We start from the raw sequence: 22,486 nt of genomic DNA on the forward strand, positions 1-22,486 counted from the left end.
GCAGGAATTAAAATAGATTAAAAATTAATCAGACTTTCTGAGACACAAACCACCATTTAAGTGATGGATGTAACTAGGCCAGTATGCTACCTTACCTTTCTTAATATGTGGTTGCACAACTGATTTCTTGCACCTTTTTCTGATGGATACAGCTCTGATTACTGTTTAATCATGACCCAATGTATTTTCCAGCATGTATCCAGGTTCCAGTATGATTTTATTGTAAACGTGAAAGACTGATTCTAACAAAAATGGTGATTTTTGTTATGTAGAAAATGTAGAAATCCTTCTACAGCTTATCCAAAGTCAATGAAATAACATTTAAAAAAAAAAAAAAAAGCCTCACCCTTTGAGAGATTAACAAATTGTTCTGTCCTGCTCTCTTCTTTAAATAAAGAGCCTGGTTAATACCCAAACAAGACTAAAGTAAGTCTTTTCAGAAAGTGGTTTCAGTAAAGTTTCCCAAATCAGCTTTTTAATTTGACAGTTTATCATTTTTTTTCCTGTCAGATAATGCTAGATAATAGTGCTTCTCAGCACTATTAAGTCAGCAGACGGATTTTCTTTTTTCCTTTATTTTTCATCTTGCATATCCTGGTGAAATACAAAGGCTCATCCCTTCTTAGACTTGATAGATCCTGTAATTAAATTCAGATCTTGATAAAACGTGTGGTACAGTTGTCATTACTTGATCACAGAAAGCATTACACCTTTCAGTTAAATACAGCAAGATGGCACAATGCATCTAGTTTAGAAGGAGAAAGAAAATGTCAAATGAGCAATGAGTCAGAAAGAGGTGCTCTAAAATACTAACTGAAATGAATATCTGCTCTTTTTGTGTCTTGTGGTAACGGCTGATGCCTATATCTGTTTACAAGAATTAGGCATAAGGTGATATGGAAACAGTTTAAGACCACGAGTTGTGGAGATTCAAGTTAGAGGAAGGAACTGGAAAGTGGAAGTGAAAACAGACCCCACAATGAGACATGGCATATCTGTCACAGCAGGTCTCCCATTCACCTTTTCAGGAAAGCCATTATTAACAATTTATTGAAAGTCAGATCTCAAAAGATGAAATATTGCTAATATGTAGAGATTCTTTTCCACACATTTATTTAGTTTGAACCTTAGAGGCAAATTTTCCATGTAGCCTACAATATCATAACTTACCCAGTATAGTAGGAAAAATTAAAAATATTAAATGTGGTGTTGGTTAAAAAGAAAATAATTAAATCAAATTATTTAACAAGTAGTTTTTAATACTCAATAGCTTCTTTATATTGTAATACTGATAGAATCAATGTCCTAAAGTATATTTGTCAGTCTGGCAGAAGCATGTCGTGAAAGCCAAGCATTAAACACCATATTCCATTATTTCTCTTTCCTTTCAGCCTGTCCTCCAGTAGGTTCACAGCTGACTTGTTTGAGAGTATGCAGGATTTTATGTAACATGTCACTCACTAAGACAAACTAATATGTACTAACTTCATTAAAACTGCTTGTGTGCAACAAATACTAATGTATAAGCATTGGCATGGTTGTAACTGTGCTCCTTGTCTTAGATTACTTGGTGGGCATACACATGCATTTCCTCTAACGCTGACATGGATACTGCCATTGGCTGATAGAGCATGCAAGAGAAAAGCGTGACAGTGTACTTCTGTCGTGTGCTCCCCCTGCAAAGCTGTTTGTTTCCTGTAGCTTCTGGGGCAACCGTGAAGTCTGTCTGAAATGGGAGCCTTGCTCAGGACAGAACAAATCAGTGCAGTGTTGAGCCTTCCAACCAGACAGTCTATCATATGGAAAACAAAATTTTTTTTTTTTTTTTGCAAAGTCATTCTGATTTAGATGCTCTTGGAACATGAGGTATTTTTTTATTTGGGACACATTTGTGCACATGTCCCCAGATATATGTTGCTGGTGTTGTGAGGTGTGACAGGAGAATAGTACTTTATGTCTTCAGGATAAGAGCTTGCATTAACCTAATTCAGAAACAGTTGCTGTAGTTTGTACTGCAGCAGGGAAAACAGCAACTTGCTCTGTCCTAAATACATTTTCAAGAGTTTCAAACACCTGATTTCATGGTTAACTGTGTTAACCAGGTATCCAGAAGGACACAAATCATTGCTATCTTGAATGTATGAATATATACATGTTTTAGACTCTCTTTCATGAGAGACATGTAAACACAGGAGAGTATTTTAATATTCCAGCAGCTATGTACATCCATGTCTTCATCTTGCCATGTGGTTATGTTTTTGCAGTTTCAAGCCATGATTGTTAAAAAATATATAAAAGAAATTTAGAAACTGTGGTGTCCACACTTTCAGGATAACTTTTTCTGTAGTACAGATTTTGTGATTAGTGGCAGCTCCATTGTAACCAATTCTGTGGTTATATTCTAGAATTGTATTATATCATGCACTTAAAAATAAGTTTGGAGTTAAGTTCAAGGAGTACTCAGTAAGTTCAAGGAGTACGCAAGTCAGTAAGTTCAAGGAGTTACCTTGACCCTAGCAAGGTGTAGCTAAACCACAGTCTTCTTTTTGCAGACTATTCTACCCGTCAGAAAAAGTGACTAGCTTGTATGATTTATACAACCTAGAACCTTTACGAGCTGCACAAGAATTAGATTCTGTAGTAGAAACCATTTCAAACACATTTGAAGCAGAAATCAAACACCCATTGATGTACAATCAAACACCCATTAGATGTAAAATACATAGCAAAACACATCCTGATTTCACCCTCTTATTGGTGGGCATTAGCTTAATTAAAGGCAATGAAGTTATGGCCTTAGAAATTGGTTTAATTAAGATGTGAATGGACTAACAGACTGCAAAGCACAGATCATGCTTTCCTAAATTTTCCCAGTAATGGGGAGAGAGAAGGAAAGAAACAGGTGAGCCCAGGTCATCAAAGCCGGTCATCAAAGCCTTGCTCCCAGACTGGTACCTCCACCAGAATTTGCGTTTTGTAAACATAGAATTGTTGAGGTTGGAAAGGGCTTCCAGCATTATCTTCTTGCATCCCCCCAGGGGTAACTGCACCTGCTGCTTCCCTAAAGTGCTGTACACCAATGCATGGAGCATGGGAAATAAACAGGATGAGCTCAAGATCTGTGTTCAGTCACGGGGCCACAATCTCGTTGCGATCACTGAGACACGGTGGGACAGCTCGCATGACTGGAACGCTGTCATTGAGGGCTATGTCCTCTTTAGGAAAGACAGGCTGGGGAAGCGAGGGGGTGGGGTTGCCCTTTATGTGAGGGAGCAATTAGAGTGTACCCAGCTCCAGCTGGGGGAGGGTGAAGGACAAGTGGAGAGCTTGTGGGTAAGACTTAAGGGGTGGGCTGGTGGTGGGGGTCTACTACAGGTCTCCAGATCAGGAAGAAGTCAATGAGGCCTTCTACGAGCAGCTGCTAGTAGCCTCACGATCACGAGCGCTGGTCCTCATGGGGGACTTCAATTACACAGAGCAGCTTGTTCCGGATGCCATCTCCAAGCAATTGGAAGAGAAGAAGGTTATGAGGAGTAGTCAGCATGGATTCACCAACAGGAAGTCATGCTCGACCAACCTAGTTGCCTTCTGTGATGGCATCTCCAGCTGGGTAGATGGGGGGAGAGCGGTGGATGTCATCTACCTTGACTTTAGCAAGGCTTTCGATACTGTCTCCCATGACATCCTACTAGCAAAGCTGAGAAAGTGTGGGATAGATGAGTGGATGGCAAGGTGGGTTGAGAACTGGCTGACTGGCCAAGCTCAGAGGGTGGTGATCGGCAGAGCAGAGTCTGGCTGGAGGCATGTGACTAGCGGTGTACCCCAGGGGTCGGTGCTGGGTCTGGTCTTGTTCAACATCTTCATCAACAACCTTGATGAGGAAATAGTGTCAAAAAGGACGTGGGGGTCCTGGTGGATGACAGGTTGACCATGAGCCAGCACTGTGCCCTTGTGGCCAAGAGGGCTAATGGGATCCTGGCGTGCATTAAAAGGAGCATGACCAGCAGGTCAAGGGAAGTGTTCCTCCCCCTTTACTCTGCCCTGGTCAGGCCTCACCCAGAGTCCTATGTCCAGTTCTGGGCTCCCCAGTACAAGAAAGACAGGGAGCTCCTGGAAAGAGTCCAGCGGAGGGCCACAAAGATGATACAGGGCCTGGAGCATCTTCCCTATGAAGAAAGGTCTGTTCAGCCTGGAGAAGACTGAGAGGGGATCTCCTCAGTGTATATAAATATCTGAGGAGTGGGGGACAGAAGGATGTAGCCAACCTCTTCTCAGTGGTCTGTGGGGATAGGACAAGGGGCAATGGCTGCAGGTTAGAGCACAGGAAGTTCTGCACTGACGTGCGAAAGAACTTCTTCATGGTGAGGGTGACGGAGCATTGGAACAGGCTGCCTAGGGAGGCTGTGGAGTCTCCTTCTCTGGAGATACTCAAGGCCTGTCTGGACGCCTACCTGGGCAGCCTGATCTGAGGAACCTGCTTTGGCAGGGGGGTTGGACCCGATGATCTATCAAGGTCCCTTCCAACCCCTACAGTTCTGTGATTCTGTGATTCTTTGGACACGCTTCATTACTTTGGTGTTTTTTCTTGCAGTGAGGGGCCCAAAAGAAAGTTCAGCCTTGCCAGAGCTGAGTACATGGTAACAATCACTTCCCTAGTGCTGCTGGCCACACAGTTTCTGATACAAGCCAGGATGCTATTGGCTTTCTTGGCCAACTGAGCACACTGCCACACTGCTGGCTCGTATTTAACTGGCTGTTTACCAGTACCTCCAGGTCCTTTTCTGCCAGGCAGATTCCCAGCCACAAAGGAATTTCCTGTGATTCTCTCACAGTATTTAGCGTTGGTGCAGCCTCACCTTGAGTATTGTGTGCAGTTCTGGGCTCTGCACTATAAAAAGGATGTTAAGATACCTGAAAATGTCCAGAGGATGGCAACAAAGCTGGTAAAGGCATGTCCTTTGAGGAGAGGCTGAGGACACTTGGGTTGTCTAGTTTGGCAAAGAGAAGGCTAAGAGACAACCTCATTGCTGTCCACAGCTTCATGAGGCGGGAAAGTGGAGAGGGAGAAGCCAACCTCTTCTCGTAGGTAACCAATGATGTGATTCAGGGAACAGCAAAAAGCTGTGCCACATGAAGATCAGAATGGATATTAGGAAAAACTTATTTGCACTGAAAATACTGGAATGGACTTCCTAGTGAGATGATTGATGCCTTATACCTGCCAGTGTTGAAGAGACAGTTAGATAATACCCTTAAAAATATGCTTTATCTTTTGGTTAGCCCTGAAGTGATCAGGCAGTTGAACTTGATTATCTTTGTAGGTCCCTTCCAACTATTCTGTTCTGTTCTATTTTAGTGTTCCGATTTTCCTCAGTGGACTATTTCTAATGGCCTTTCTGGTGCAGCATCAAATTTAGTGGACATGAAGAATTTAAATGAAACACAATGTTTTCCAGGTTAAGTGTATATATAGAATGGAAAAAGAAAGAAAAAAAAAAGATTCCCCTGTCTTACAGAGATGATAGGCAGTAACAGACTTCTGGTTTAAAAGTTCAAAATTGCAGTTGCGTAATATGGAGAGAATAATAAATATGCCTTTTTTCAGAAGAACGATCTGTACCAAAATTTTATTTCAACTGTATCTGGGTGTAGGAAGAAGTTTGGAAAATAATTCATTTTTAGAGTATAGCAATTGCCTCACAGCAATTTTCAACCAAGGGTTTCCTGAGCACCTCACTTCAGGGGCCTAGTCCTGTAATTCTCTCTCCTGCAAATTCATACATGTTTTTGTCTAAGCAATGATAAAAACTCAGACTGAAGAAAGTGCTATGTTTTCATGAGAGATACCCATAACTAATAGCTGATAGATACTCTATAAATGTGATTAGCAGTGAGTATAGTTAATTTTTCATCAGTCAGCTTGAGTTAATAAACACAGTATTGCATAAAACAAATAGTTACCAGTGAGTAGCACTCATTGAGTGGAAACACCTCCAGTGGGAGAATTGTGCTGGGCTTGAATGTATGTAACACTTCTATAAGTGGCCTCGAAGCCTGCATAACATCTGTCACTGACGATGCATGATAGTTAGGAAAACAACCAAACAAAATAAAGGTAAGTAATAGGCAGGGCAAACTGTGGTGTGTGAGCATGATTGCTTGGGAAGCCAGGAGAAGTTAAAGAAAGTTAGACTTCAGCAGTGCTGAGTTCTGAGGCATAGATCTAAGACCAAAAAGTGAAGGTTATAGTAACATAACAAGGTACGATGTCCTGGAAATACGTGATTCCGAGAAGCAGTTGAAGGATATCATCTTTCAGACTGCTGAGGATCAAACATCATGTGTTTCTGTGACAAAGGAAATTATGGAAATTGCTCTGTGAGCACAAAAGGCTGAAATGTAGGAATTGCTGAGGATTTTGCCACCCTTACAACAATTTGAATATAACTCTGAAAGAGATATCAAAGCCTGTAACTGTACCTCATGTCTGTGGTTCTATGGGGAAAAAAAAAGGGAGTGTGTATAAAAAGAGCCCCAAAGAGGTTCTTTCTATATTGATTTATAGTGTTGAAACAAAAATTAAGAAATGATTCGATCACAGTGTAAGTACTTTTAGAGGGAGAAAACACTATTTGCCTGCAGTGTTTTTAAGCCATTCTTGGAAAGCTATAACCAGAACTAAGAAACTGAAGTAAAAAATAGTGTGTGCTTTCAACAGTGAGCATTCAAATTCATTACTAAATGATTTTCCTTTATTGTGTGTCATCATGTTCATATAAAATATTTTCCTGGAGGAGCTGTTTGAGCCCATTACATGTTACGAATTACCCAAACAATAAAATTTTGGCAGAATAGAGAGTCAAGTGGGTCAACGTTAATAACCTGTGATATACAGATCAGATCGTGCCTCTGTCTATATTTAGAGCATACTATCAATATAAAAATACTTAATTTGTATAGTAAAATTGTGTCCCTAATGCAGATATAACTATACCTTCCCAGGAATTAAGCAGTTAATACTGGAAAATAAAAATGTTTCCTGATATAATTTCTGTAATTTTTATATCCAGAAACAATACAGCTGTACAGCAACTATACAATGCTTTAACATGTTAGTGCTAAGTTGTATTAAATTGAGAATCTGCTTGCACAAGAGTTGGTGATTGCATATTTCCTTGCAAATTCATATATGTTTAAATTGTTCAATATTGATTGTTTTTTTTTTTTCTTTCTGTGGAAAAAGATTAACTCTGAAAATCAAGGAGGTAAATTTAGACCTCCACAAAAATTAACTGCCAGTTTTGGGTTGTCCATCTAAAATGTGGCCTTACTAACTTCAGAACAGAGTGTCTCCTACTATGAAAGAGTGTTTTGGGCAAGAGCTTAAAGATTTTAATATTCTGATTTAGCTAGTAAAGGTAAATTCCTTATGTTAGGTGTGGTATTGAAGCAGGTGGTTTTCCCTTCTGGATCCCAAAGGCTACTTTGAAACCACCTGAGACCTGAAAATGTCAAAGATCTGTAGCCTCAGTGGCCTTTTTAGGCCATGATTTAGCAATGTATTTGAGAACTTCCTTCTGTGGTTGATGTCCAGCATGTCTATAAATGCTTCTGAAGAGTAGGTTGCACTGAAATGGACTTTCAGTAAGAATGATAGGTGACAACAGGTAGATATTTCTCATATCTGTCCTCCTCCCCTTAGAGGCACTTTATCCAGCAATGGCTCTTTTTCCCATCTAGACATAGATTATATGAAGAGTCATGAAGCACAAATTTCAGGAATGTGACAAATATGTTAAGATAATCATCTCTCCCCTCCCTTGAGACCTTTCTAAGTCATAGAGGAAGGTAACTCAATATAAGAGGTTTTAACATAGAAACACTGTTTGAGGAATACAGTTCTTAATTTTCTTCCAGATCAGAATCTCAAAGCAAAATAAAATGTTTCACGATAATTCTCAGTCTTCTCAGACTGCACCAAAAAAAAAAAAAAAAAAAAAAAAAAAAAAAGCTAATAATAATCATCACGAGGGGAAAATATTTTGCTAATTGGAATCTCTTTGCAATTTTACCAAAAAACAGCTGTGTTTCATAAAAGTTATGGTGATATGCTACATATCACAGATAAATTTGAGTGGAAAATAATGAAGCTCATGTATGTATATAATTGGGGAATCAAATTATTTTACTTTTTAACAGATAGAATTAAGTCATTACTGGAAGTCTACCCATGGCCACTGTGATACTGTGTGGTGAACTGCTCATTATAGTTCTGCAGTCTTAAAACACTCCTTTTGTCTCAGTGAGCATCTGTTTCTGTTATTTAGTTTCTGTTTCTATACCTTGCCAAAAGCATTAAAAAAAAAAAAAAAAAAAAAAAAAAAAAAAAAAAAAGCTCTGTGTACAAGTTTAAACCTTAAACCTTTCAATTTGAAATAGATTATTCTTTTATAGTAAAATGTCTGCAAGGCATAAATAAACAAATTGAAATGCCAGTTTTAGACAGAACTGAAAGTCTGGAGCTTGCTTTGGCCAAGGGCTACTTTTTAGCTGCACTGCTGACACAGAACAGATTCTTTTCTCTTAAATGCCATTTTCTATATGTATGGTGCATTTGGTTTCTTCTGCTTGGCAAAGGCTTGTCCATATAATGACCTCAGTTTTGTTCTTTCTATTGGCTTGCATGTAATCATGCATATTCCTAGAAGAATGAGCTGACACAGCATCAGCAGATGCAGTTAATGTGACAAAACATCTGTATGGTTCAGGACATTGGGGCACAGTAGTGGTGAACTCTGGTGTTATCAAGCTTCATGAAAGAACATGAAATCAACATTTTTATGTTTTACAGTTGTAATCAAGTTTGTCTGCTGTTGATGAGGGTTGATGCTGATTGCTTTAGATTTCTTATGTTTATTGTGTCTCTGGTCATGTAATGAGTGTGAAATTATTCTCACTATTCCCCACATTGCTTCCAAACAGTCTGTTAGAGCAGCTCAGTTGCAGTGGCTTTGGTGCACACAACTGAAGTCCAAACTATTTTCTCTTATATTACATTGATTATTGCATAAGCAAGAACAAAATTTAATCCCTGGGGATGTTTTTTGTTGTTTGTTTTACGTTGTTTAAAATAAGTTTTAATGTTGCAAATGGTCCAGAAATAATATATGAAAAACATCATTTCCAAAAGCCTTTCACCAGCTACAATAAAATGCAATGATATGAGCAATTGCACAGTGTGTCCTTTTCTGTCCTCAGCTCTTGCAGTGTGGATGAACTTAATTAGGAAGTTTGTGCGTAGTTAATAAGACCTTTCTTATTTATGGCTTCTACCTGAATACTAGATACTCATGGGATTAGAGACCGATAGAAATTTAAATAAGAGCTGAGCATGGTGTTTTCCATTTGCCATTGTTCATTTATATAATGTACTGTTTCTGTCAAGAGACATTCTATATAGTAGTTCTTTGCTAGCGTGAAATGAAGATCATCCAGATTGCTACCTGGGCAAAAGTCAGAAGAACATATTCAGTAGTTGCTATCTCTAATCTAGCTAATTTTAGATACAGTAGGGTTGAAAAATTCTCCATTTTCCTGCTGTTGAAAAACTATTGAACAAGAAACTGCTTACAGTCAACTTCTGGTTAAAGTTCTATTGAGAAAGTAACCTTAAATGCTGTGACATTATGACTTAGAAACAGTTAAGAGTCCTTTTACCTTGGAGACCTGCAGAATGTCACTCTTGGAGTGATTTGGGACATGGTACTGTACTTATAACAATTCATTTTTTATTCTTTAATCTTCCTCTTTAATGATTTCTATCAATTTTCTTCCCTATTTTAGCAACAGCCATACATATTAGCCCCTTAATGCTTCACAGGCAGCACAAAAGATCTTTTTAAAACACCTGATAACAAAATATGACCTTTAATTTATCAGACAAGTCCTGTGTTTTCTTATCTCCTTCTTGTTGCTTTTCATCTTCTCTTGCTTGCTTTTGATATAATACACCAATCTCAAAGTAAGCAATCCAGAACTGCACAAACCAAGACCAATTGCATTATAGTAAGGAAGTGAGAATCAGGAAGAGTACACTCTTAGTTTAATTACTAATTAATCCCCTAAAAAATAATCAAAAACAAAACAGAGCGGAAGGTGGTTGATTTGAAGCGAAGGTTCACATCTCACTGAGAGGTTAATGAGAGTTCTCAGTTTTATCCTCCAGAAAGTTGCAAAAATATGGTTTAATATATGGTTTAATATGCAAGCATGAAGCAAGGAACTTGCAGGTGAGGATAAAATGTTTCAGTACAGTTTGTAGTATCAGTGGAATGGGTATCAAATTGCACATACGTCTTCCAATAAATATAGTAATTGGGTTCTTTAAGGGAACTTTGGTTGTTGCTTTGTATTTGATTGTATTATAAGCTACTGATGTGTGATTTCACTTTGCAGTGAAGACTACTGTCAGTCAGTCTGTAAATAGAATATTCTTTTCGGATAGTTAATATGCATTATGAGAAATTTGGGATTCCCTCTAGGGAGAAAAAGGCCATATATATTATGGCCATTTACTACAAACTTGGCAGATTTGACACATTCAAGTTTGCTTAAGTCATAGCATATGGCAGTTTCTTTTTTTATAGGTTACCTCTTCTGTAATAAGGTAAAGCAGTGTAGAGTTGCAGCCTTACTTATTTGCTACAAATTCTTTCTCTGATTTTAGAGTTTCTTTGAATGTTAGTCATTTCACCAATATGACTGTAAGGTTTATTCAGGATATGCAACAAGAAAAAATGCTCATCCTAGAATTGTGTGCTTACCATTCCTTTGAACACTGGAGGAAGCCCAAATCAGCCTTTCGGATATTTAGCTCCACATATAAGAGTCTTCCAGAGCGACCACTGCATACTCCTCCAGATCTCCTAACTTATAATTCTTGTTGTAATGGGTAGTGCTGTCAGGCAGAGGGAGGGGACCTAAAAGATGGAGAGAAATGGAAATAGGCCCCTGTTTGGCATCACAGGCAAACCCACTCCCTACCCCCCTCACCTCTCCATGTGCCTTTACACAATCGATTTGAGGCTTGGGAGCTTGAGGGATGAGTAGGTGAAGATGTCAGCCTCTTCTCACAGGTATCTAGTGATTGGACTAGAAGGAAGGATAGGGCTAAAAGGAATGGCCTCAAGTTGCACCAGGGGAGGTTTAGGTTGGAAATTAGGGGACATTTCTTCTCAGGAGTAGTTAGGCATTGGAACGGGTTGTCCAGGGAGCTGGTAGATTCACTGTGCAACTGTTTACGGAAAGGTTGGATATTGTACTTAGGAACGTGGCTTAGTGGGTCATATTGATGGTAGGGTGATGGTTAGACCAGATGATCTTGGAAGTTTTTTCCAACTTTAATGATTCTATGTTGTACAAATTTTAGACCACAGTCTTTGTATTTTCAGTGTATTTGAACATTAATATATCTTTGTACGTACAACTGTAGGCATGGTAATAGTAATATATGATTTAGGAGGACTTTACTATGGACCATTAATGAGATTGGGCTTTCATTTCCTAGCCTGGCCACGTGATACAGTATGGGGACAGCTTGCCTCTATACCCTAGAGCCACAGTTGTTTCATCCCATGCTTTGCAGCTGACACTTTAGTCAGGTTTCATCCTTAGCCATATCTGGAAGAATGATACGGGTCTCTGCCTTCCTCCTGCAGATGTCAGCGAAGTTATGATTCAGAAGTAGCACTGTCAATATCATGATGAACAAAACTAGGGAGAAGGGGGTTGTTCATAAATGGAGATAGACCTCAGTTACTTCAGTTTGTTATTTTATTTCCTAGGAGATCACTGAGACTAACAAGGTGAATTTGTATTCTGTTGAAGGGTTTGTTTCAAAGAAAATATTCTCTAGACTTCAGGTTGTTCTTCACAGACTCTCAATTTTCAACCTTCTTATTCTCTTTCAAGGATGCTGCTATTTCACATCAATAACTGACACCTTTATTTCTGAGGACAAAATAGAATTACACTCCAGTACTGACAATATAATAAATCAGGAGGGATAAAATACATATTAGTGAAGTTCACATAGTTGGTTTGTCCCTGATGACCTATAGATATAAAGGTATGATTAAGTTTTTTGGGACTTCTTCTCAATCTTACCACAAGATTTTGCTCTGACTCAAAGATTTGACCTTTGCTGCTCCTCTCCGCTTACCTTGATTCTTTGAAATTACTGTTATTCCCTTGAAGTCTTTCTGTTCATACAGAATTAATACTTCGTTGTGACAAAATATTATCTGTTTGATAGAAGAATGATTCCATTCAGAGTTCAGTCAGGTTAGACAATGACATAGTACACATCACGAGTGAAACATTTTTACCCAGCTTTTTTAATCAAAGAAATTTTGGCTATCTAGCCAGGAAGTGTCATGCTGGGTAGTCATATATCCGTCTACAATTAAAGTTTAGGCAAATCATTTGTTTCTTGTGAATTACTGTTGAAAAGCATGCCTGACAAAACACTTAATCTTTCAAAAGTGTTACAGAAATAAAATCTCAAAGGTGCAGTTTTATTTAGAGTATGAAAATATTTATTAACCTTATTGGAAGTATTTTTATTGAAGAAGTTCCTTGTGGTTCACCCTATTGGTAAAAACAAGTGTAAATAAAGGAAGCATGAAGAATGTTCACTGAATACTCCTGAGAAAAACAATATGTAGTATTTTTGTTTTCCCTACTAGGGATAAGATTACCAGATGAAGTAAATGCACATAGTTTTGCTGAATTCTAAACAACTATTTGGGAAATAAAACAGTTATTGAAAATATGTATTTATATTTTCAGTGTGATACTAGGATTTTTGTTGTTTTTAGTGTTGTTTTCAATATTTTCAGTGCTATGTAATGTTTTGAATGTGCTTGTTAAGATACTTATGCATCTAGTAGTTTCCTCATTAGTAAAACTGTGTGTTCTCCTTGAAACTAAACCTGGAAAGTTCCACACCATTTCCTCCTAGCCTTTCCATTTATATTATCTACTAGAAGAATTTAAGCTAATGTAATAGTGTCAAATTGAGATGCATTTGACTATGCACTTTTCTCTCTGATGAGAGATAGGCTAATGTAATCAGCAATTATTTTTTTGTGTGACCTTTACAAATCAAATGGTTATTTCCTTACTTTTCATTTTTATTTTGCTCCCAGTGGTACAAGACTGCTGCAGTTAGTATAAAGCATAATTTATAGATAGAATCACATTATACTAGGGTTCAATATTCTCAAAAACGTATGTACCATATGGAGTTTTTAATGAAATAATTCAGAGAAATGTATAAGCTGGCCAGGACTAAATTTATATTGCTAATTTACAGAGGAGTTTCCATGATCACCATAGAGATGTCCTGGAGCAGCAACCAAGTACTAAAAGTGAAAGAGGCAATAAACTTTGTCTAGGATAAATCCAGTGTTAGTAATGAAATTACAATAGAGAGATGCCATAGTGGTAGAGATCTAGAGTGGTGACTACAGACTGTCCTTCTATGAGGTGCAACTAATGTACACTGACTGCTTGTAACAGCATAGCATTTAATGCCTTCCTGGTGTATGCAGTTGCGAGCACTTCTTCAGTTTGACATGACTGTATGGGGCTTCTGCAGTCTAGGGAGCAGAAGACACCTCATGAATGGCACACAGTAAATGACACTGAGTGATCTGTGAATCTCGAGTTAGTGATTATCAACATCCGTGAGAATTCTTTCCATTGATATAATAGATTCATGCACAAAAACTTCTTCTGAACAGTTTAGCCTTTTCTTATAGATAGCGTAGGATTATTTCTTCTCCTTTTGTTTAAACATGGATAACAAAACAAGGATACCCAACAGCAACAAAAGTTCATGATTCATTTGTTTTAAGGTAAGGAAGCCTTTTGGAAATAGGACATTCTCACTTATTCTTTGAATTAACTGATAATACCTCAATAAAAACTGCATAAATACTTTAATAAAAAAGCTAAATTTAAGTCTTAAAAATAACTGTCTGTCAGGAGATATCAATTGTTAACTCACTGATAAAAAAAAAAAAAACATGGAGGATTGCATCTACTTATCTTTGGTCCCATGTTGATTACATGACATTTCTCACGTTTTTCTAAAATTTGCATTCAGTAACAGAAGGTTTGTCACAACTGAAGGAGCTAGTTTCAGGCCCAAGATGAACAGCAATTTCAAAGATCATAACAGGAAAAAATAAAAAATCATAAGACGCTCTGTATTCTTATACCATGAGTCTTTTTCTAAACCTTGTATTTTAAATTTTCATTTTCCTGAAATAGTAGAAAATGGAAATTTTCAGTAAAATATTGTTTTGCAGAGAATGTTTTTGAGAGTTGAGAATAGAACAAAATGTGCATATGGAAATATATGTATGTATATACTTCAATATATACACCTATGCACTATTTAATATTGACATGCATATAGTTCATATAGTACATTGGAAGGTGGATAGGAGAAGGACATCCTCTCCAAAGATCAGCTTCTGCCATAGTGAACTACATACATGCTAAACCAAATGTGGGAAACATGGTAAATTGCAGCTCATGGGATTGCAAAATAAGTATCTGCACAAAACCATGATGGTTTTTGGTACAGAAGCTGTTGTTTTTGCAGTTTCTGTGGGCTACAGAATTGATTCGTCACTGCAACCCTGTGTTGCTGGTAGAGGGGATAATTGTCTGACAAACTAGACAATTGATTTCCTGAATTTGGATAATAATTTGTTTTGATAACTAGCAGTAAGATCATGCTAGCTTAAGTAAATGTATTTCTGCACTACAGTGGGCTACTGCACCCTGTACTTACTATTTCCACTGCAGATACAAGACTCGGTTCGTTGCTGGTGAAAGTCAAAGAGAGTTTAAAGGTAGTTTGCACATTGAAGCAAGATTAAGTTTGGGTTAAGGCCTGAATTAGAAATAACTGCTTTTGACTGCTTTTCTTGTATCTCTCGAGTGCTTTTTATTTATTAAAAAACAAACAAACAAACAAACAAAAAACTAATATGAACCAATATAATGGAAGCAAAAGATACTGTTGGTCTAAAATACTACCACCACCAAAAACCTGTACAATGGAGGAAACATTGAGGTTTACCATCTCCTGAAAGACATTTCAAATAAAAGACAGTAGTGGATGGTTTTCTGAGGAATAATAGCTATGTCATTAAATCACACACAATACATATAATTAAAAATAAACATTTAAAGTGATTTGCTAATTATTCCTCACTGTCTGATATATTCATGACTGTATCAACCTTATTTTATGTCAATGTTTTATTTTAAGCAATCAAGGACCTCTGAACAGACTGAGAATAGATGCAGTTTGCAAATATGACAAGTTTCTGTTTTGCATTGCAGAGTTCTGAATAGTTCTTAATTTACGAAACCCCACTAAAGATGGCCTCTTGCTAAATTGTTAAGTGTTTCTACATTTCAGAACAAGGTTACCTTTCAGCAAGTCACTTTTGTCAAAGCCTTGGTGTTCCTTCAAGATATGATCAACATGTCCTATGAGAATGTACAAATGGTGAATACCCTAGCCTGTTCTGTACTGTATATTTGGATCTCTGGAATTTGTTTAAGTGAAGCAAATAAGAATGCATTTTTTTCTGACTAGGACATATTTTATGGCAGGTCTATTTCTAGACAGCAGAAGTGTGCCTTAAATGGTGATTAAGACTTGTGTTCTTCTTTAAATGACTAACCTGGAGTGAGAGGTTGGATGTCTTTGGAAAACTTAAACCTGTTTCACCTGAACATGTTTAACTAGTTAATAAGAAACATCAAAAAAGACAAAACCCTGAGGGCAATGATCATTTTTTTGTAAAGCCATTCTATGATGTTTAAATTTGTTTTTTGGGTCTGTCTATAACATAAGTTTAATAACCTAGCTCAAATGCAGATTTCTAATTTTCAATTAACATAGGAATAATTTTGTTTGCTAAAATAAAATAAATGAATGAATGAAAAGTCTGAACCATGAAATGTTCCAGGTAGCACTTTTTAAAATTCCAAATTTCAAAAAATCATGTGGCAACTGTATAGCTCAAGCTTTAAGTATTAACTTTTAACCTTTGACCTTACAGATTTTAACCAATGAAATGTCTCTTTAAACTTTAAAGGAAACAATGATAACGAGCGCCTGGCGATTGCTAGACAGCGAATTCCATATCGACTTGGTCGAGTAGTTGATGAATGGCTACTCGACAAAGGTAAAAAACATTGATTAAAACTTCAAATAAAAAAATAATTTGAACATAACCAAGTAGTACTTCATTGTAACACTAATAAACATAAAAAATAAATTTCAGTAAAACTAAATTAAAAACAAATTTAAAATAGTAAAATATAGAGTAATATTTGCATACCTTGTATAATAATTTCTCTACATTTCTAGAAGTACCAGCTGTTTAATAATCTTACCCTGATAACTTAAGGTTAAAGGGACTGTTAAATATAATCCACTAACTCAATCTATGAAGGTACTCACAGAAAACTTTAACAAAAAATTATAAATCATTCATAGATTATATTACATGCTCCAGCATCTAAATTATTAACTAAAAATATATGTAGTTATGATATCTTCATTATGGTCCTGAAAAAAAAAAAATTTTGTTTAAAGTGTAGGAGTCTTAAATAGTGGGCAAGATGAATTGCCAATCAAAATGAAGTCCCTTTAACGTTTGCAACCTTCTAAGGGGATTTTGGAACAAACACTAATTAAAACAGAACTTAAAGTTGTGTGCATGCTTTTTGTGAGCAGAAACCAATCTGCTAAAGTGACTTCTATTTACTAAGAGTGGTACTGTTGCTGAGGATTTCTCTGTTGAATGGAAATGTGCCATGATTTCTCCATCGGTATGTGTATCATTTCTGAAGCCGCTTTTACATCTAAAATCTTTTATTTTAATTGATAGCCTTGCTGAAAGCCAATCAGACATCTATTTTTGAATCTGCCTCTGAGATACTCAGTGTGAACCATGTGTTTCTTTTCAGTGTGTATGTTGAAGGAAAATAAACATTTAAATACAAAAAGGAAACATTTAATTAAAAAAGTAAATATTTTACTCACTGATACATAGATATGACAGATTACTGCATAACGTTCTTTAAAAGTCTCTTAACCTAGTGTTATGTTTGCATATATATAAACTCTGTGTGTATATACATATTTGTATATGTCTATACATACATAAACTCACATGTACATACTTAAAGCTATAGGCCCAACAGTGTATTACATGGAAAAATCTTTGAAATGTTTGCAGTCTTTGAAGAAAAAATAAGGAAATAGAAACCTGGCATTCTTGACACACACCAAAAAGCTTAACACTGTGTTCAGGTAAAAGGAAGAGGGGTATTATAGTACTGGAAGCATTTACAAATATATTTGATTGGCCTTTTAGCAAAAACAAACAAAACACACACACACACACACAAAAAAAAAAAAAAAAAAGCAACCACACACTAAAAATGTGGCAAATTTAGAAATTGCAAATGCTCTCAAAATTTATGCATTTCATGGACACCTCATTAAAAAGCAATGAATTATGAGTCAAGTCTTTTCTTATAGTTTATTGCTGTCATTATTCACTCCATGAAAATCTGTTATCATTCTTGTAGAGTACGGTGTTCACAGTCAACATTTTTGCATGTATATAATATTATCTTTACAGGGCGTCAGCTTACAATCTTCAATAGCCAAGCAACTATAAAAATTGGAGGCAAGGAACGTGGCCATCCTTTCCAAGGCCAGCTCTCTGGTCTTTACTACAATGGCTTGAAAGTTCTGAATATGGCAGCAGAAAATGATGCCAACATCGTTATAGAAGGAAATGTGAGACTTGTTGGTGAAGTGCCTTCCTCTATGACAACTGAGTCTACAGCCACAGCAATGCAATCTGAGATGTCAACATCAGTCATGGAAACAACCACCACTTTGGCCACAAGCACTGCGAGAAGAGGAAAGGCCCCGACAAAAGAGCCTATTGGTCAGGTTAGTCAGCTTCCTTGCCTTTTCCAAAAGTTTTCTCATCTTTGAGTGTGGTTTTCGATATTGCATTCACACTATGGATGAAATTATTCCTGTTGAAGAAATGTATGAGTTAAAGATAAAAGTTCAGTAACGTATATGGCTCACAGATATGATGTTGGTCAGCATTTATAAGCTATTGCTCTTTGTTTAAATTAGGCAGACTTACCAGTTCAGATTTTTCTTGTGATGACTTTTATTGCCTTGCCATGCCATGCATCTTCAGAACGGTGCATTTTTTTTAATTCTATTTCTTCCTGTGATAGCTAACATTGATTATTTTCAGTGTGGAAGTGCAGGATTTCTGGAATTAAGACATAATGAAATGAAGTGGTATGTTTATCCATGAGATGGAGAAATGAGAACAGGAAGATGGTGAGAAGGCAAAAAAAATGATGGAGGCTGGAAAGGGAGAATTAGCACTTTCCAGAAAATTAAAAGTTTTAGAATCTTCTCAGGCAGAATTCCTCAGAAGAGACAGTGGCTGCAAAGGGAATTAAGAGCACCCTGCACCCTGGGAGATTCAGGCTCCAAGTCAGAGACTGTTGTTTACTGTTTATTGAGGTTATTTACATCTCATGAATGTAGTGATATATTTAGTAGCTTTCAGGTTTTGTCAGCATCTCTGTATGTGGGGAAATTTAATTTTCTCTTTTTTTTTTCTTTTTTTTTTTAAAAAAAAAAAATTAGGGGGAAGCAGGTGAGTTGAATTAAGTACCTTCATCTGGTGGCTACCCTGAATAATAGCATTCAGATTTTGTACTTTAAAAAACTAAAACTTACCAAGACATTTCTCTAGTAGAGAAGATTCTTAGATTTTTTTTTTTATATTTATTCTGATGTGTGCTTAAAATTTATTAAAAAAACAAAAAAGTATACTGAAAAGCTTTTCATATGTTTACTTGGTTCCCATGCTTGTTTGTGCACCCACTGTGCCATTAAACCTTGACAGCTCCACTCCAAGATTCAGAAGCAGAACAAAGAGCAAAGAAAGTGACACAAGCTGTAGGGAGGAATAGAATCATGATGTGATGAATTAAGTTAATTTTCTCAAAAATGGAGGAGAATATGCCAGTTAGTCTGGGAGTTTGAGGTCAAGTTGCCTGTTTTCTGTGTAAAACCTCAGCACACTGTTTGAGTTTGATCAGGACATCAAACTTTGACACATCAGCTTTTTTTGTCTGTAGTATTTCTGTACACTTTATGCTATGGATTGACTACAGTGATGTAAAAGTAAAAAAAAAAAAAATAAATATTTTGTAAAATGAGGCAAAACATTTAAGTTAAAAGTGAGCATTTAAAAATCTTATTGATCTGTATTTTCAAGTAAACACAGTTTTATGCATTTTCCTTTTTTATGATTCTCTCTTTTTGCACGAGAATCTAAAAAAAAAAAAAAAAAAAAAAAGAGGGGGAAGGATGGGACACAACTAAAACCAGAGATAGAAGGAACCAGCTGCCTCTAGAAAACGCCATTCATTGTAAAGCTGTTCAGTAGACTGTAGTTTTTTTAATGGCTATTGCAGTAAGCTGCAGTGTTTTATTAAATAAGCAATAAATTTTCTTCACCATTAATTGTGTTTTAAACAGCATCTCCTATTTCATTATCCATATAGTCTGATCTCAATGAGATGCAAGACCACCAAATTTCAGAGGGGGAGATCAAGTATCTAAATGAGCAGTACATCCTGACAGAGTGGAACAATTTGAGCTAAATTAATGTTAATAAAAGACAATTAAGCTAATTTTATTTTTATAAAATTAAACTGTTCTAACAACTCTCAGCATGCTTTTGGCCTCTGCAACTCTCTCAGGTAACTCTGAGGCCCTATTTGGGAGTAAGAGTGTCACAGGGACCATTCTCAGTTTGGACCTTGCATAATCAGTGGGTGATAGGAGTTTACTGGTATAGTTGCTGTATCGGTTGGTGTCAATTGCCAGAAGTATCTCACCATGGAGGTTCACCCACAGAATCTCACCATGGAGATTTTTCTTTTTGAGGTATTCCAATTGCATATTTTGTGGGAAAAAATGTCCTAAATGAGCAACTCCAGCAAGCCATATTTTTTCTCTCTCTCTTTTTTTTTTTTTTTTTTTTTTTTGTGAAGAACTGAAATAGATGACTAGGCAAAAATATCTTCCAAAGATTTGTTTCCAGATGCCTGAAATAAGTTGTGGCCCTTACCAACTTTATCAGAACATCCATGCCATTTTTTTACTCGCTGCCTCTGGAGCAGCAACCTTAGTGCTACTGTGCCATTCCTTCAACCCCTTCCGGCTGAACAGGTTACAGCACAATGCTGTGAGCACCTGCTTATTAATGCCGCATCATAAGGCTCAGGCAGGCTCCAGGAGCATCTGGATATCCATAGCATCTCGCCAAAGCACATCCTGAGGGTGAAGGTTTAGGTTGGTAGACCAACCTACTTGCTGGTATAAGTTCTTGCTCTGTCCATTTATAGCTTCCAGGTAGGAATATTTCTGTATTTAAGAACCTGAAATCAGCCTTTCAAAGGAAAGTGTTCGGTGTTAATGCTGTCAAAACACATGGCAATAATCCACAGTGGTTTACTTCAGTTATGTCTAAACATCCTGCCTGGTAGGATCTGTGTTGTCATTACAATTATAATAGTTAATTAGCCAGGCACTGCTCTGAAACATAGTTTGCAATCAGGCCTGTGATTTGTTTTTAAGAGAGAGATAATATCCCAAAATCAAAGCTAAAATTAGTCTTGCAAAGTTTGCTATGTTACTTGTGCAACAATCTCAGACCTAGAAAGCTACTAAATCAAATTACAGATGAGATTTCTTCTATTCATTAATACATGTTTTCTGGTTCTACTTGAGTGTAATAATTTTTGTGCTAGTGATTTATAGGACCTCCCACGGGTTTGTCCTGCAGCGTACTGAGTAGTCAATTTATATCTTTATTTTGCTTGGAGATGAGGGCACTCATTCTCTCAAGGAAAATCTACTTTTACTTTCTGCATCCCTTTCATTTTTGTCCTTTACATTTTTTTCTGACTTTATTTACACATAACCTCTGCAAGAGTGTCAACTACATTGACATAATGTAGTCACAAGAAGGAAAGGTACCTTTCTTGCATTAATTAGGTTACTGAAGAAAATACACAGCTGAAAAGCAATTGCTAATGAAAAAAAAAAAAACTTACATTATTGCAAACCAGTGCATGTCTGAAATAGAATAGAAGCAAATGATCTAATCAGTCAGAAATTGTTTGCTCCATTTGCAGAGGTATTGAATTCAATTAAAGATTATAATACTTAAAGAAGAACATTTAAATCTCTATTTATAGGAAATGTTATTTTAAAGAACCTACAGTATTAGCGCTTAAATTGATGAAGTGTGTTCTTCTCAGCAGATATCTAACTAATGCAACATATGATACAAGATAGACATGATACTTACCAGAATGTATGTTGAACACCGTTGTGCATGATTTTCAACAAATGAGTTCTTAGCGCTTCTGAAACAAATTTCTTTTTGTTACTGACTATGCCCTAAACGAAGGTTTTCCCTATTGGAGGCTGTGTCATATTTTAACAATGGATGTTTTGGTGATGACGGACATCTTAATTATTATACTTGTAACTGTAGATTTTCAAAGTGGAGAAAGGTACTCAAAGCCTATTGAATGTCAACGGTAGGTGAATGACTCATTTTCCTTAGTGCCTTGAAAATCCCACCCTCCTTTCTCCTTGATTATAACGGCATCTACAGCTGTCAGCCTTTCTGCAAGGCACTGCATAAACACATAGGAAGTGACAGCCCCTGACTCAAATAGTTTACAGAATAAACAAAAGTTATCAGGTAAGGAGGAAGACAAAAAAAAAGGTGGTGGTGGAATTAGTAGGTGGGAGGAACAAGGAAGTTAGTGCAGTGTTTTCAGTGTTAATGGGCTGCATGCAGATTTGCAGCCATCATGAGGGAGGGGTAGTTTACTACATGTTTTTTTATCTAGGATCTTCAGATGGCAGACCCTGAACTCCAGCTCTCCTCTATGACCATCATGTAGCTTACAGTAGACTCTTTGGAGCAGGCATTTTAAAGATTGGGCTGCTCAGTTTGCCTCTGTTGAGTAATCGGTGCACAGCCAGTATCTGGTGGGTGGTTGACAAGAGGTTTTCTTTACTTTGCTCCTCACTTTGCCATTGACGCTTGGGGGAACCCATGGTGATTGGAGCATGAGCTGAGAATTGCAAGAGAACTTCTTCACTCCACTTATGCTGGAGAAGAGAAGATTGCTCACCTCCTTCCTGCTGCAAGGTAGCCTGTAAATTCCTAATATTTATCTTCTTTGACCTCTTTAAAAGTGTAGTTAGATACATAATTTATTTTTTTAGAAGATGTTCCTGAAATTTGGC

General features: G+C 36.8%; 1 protein-coding gene and 1 long non-coding RNA gene across 37 annotated transcripts in view; one reads left to right on the forward strand and one right to left on the reverse strand.

Annotated features, from left to right (window-relative positions):
* NRXN1 (neurexin 1) overlaps positions 1–22,486 on the forward strand; it is a 709,571-nt gene that overhangs the window by 600,121 nt on the left and 86,964 nt on the right. For 24 of the 36 annotated variants that reach the window (XM_072035416.1, XM_072035414.1, XM_072035413.1 and 21 more), the window contains 2 exons: positions 16,188–16,277; positions 17,745–18,064. In XM_072035416.1, the coding sequence (XP_071891517.1) occupies positions 16,188–16,277; positions 17,745–18,064 (410 nt within the window). The remainder of the gene's footprint in view (positions 1–16,187; positions 16,278–17,744; positions 18,065–22,486) is intronic. The other 12 variants (XM_038175979.2, XM_038175985.2, XM_072035435.1 and 9 more) reach the window with 1 other exon arrangement.
* On the reverse strand, positions 18,026–21,720 carry LOC110351422 (uncharacterized). The gene is made up of 3 exons (XR_005264143.2): positions 21,531–21,720; positions 18,270–18,404; positions 18,026–18,153 (listed from the first exon to the last, which is right to left on the reverse strand). It is a non-coding gene; the product is annotated as an uncharacterized lncRNA (long non-coding RNA).

The sequence above is a fragment of the Anas platyrhynchos genome, chromosome 3 (assembly GCF_047663525.1).
Source record: "Anas platyrhynchos isolate ZD024472 breed Pekin duck chromosome 3, IASCAAS_PekinDuck_T2T, whole genome shotgun sequence".
Classification (NCBI taxonomy): Eukaryota; Metazoa; Chordata; class Aves; order Anseriformes; family Anatidae; genus Anas; species Anas platyrhynchos.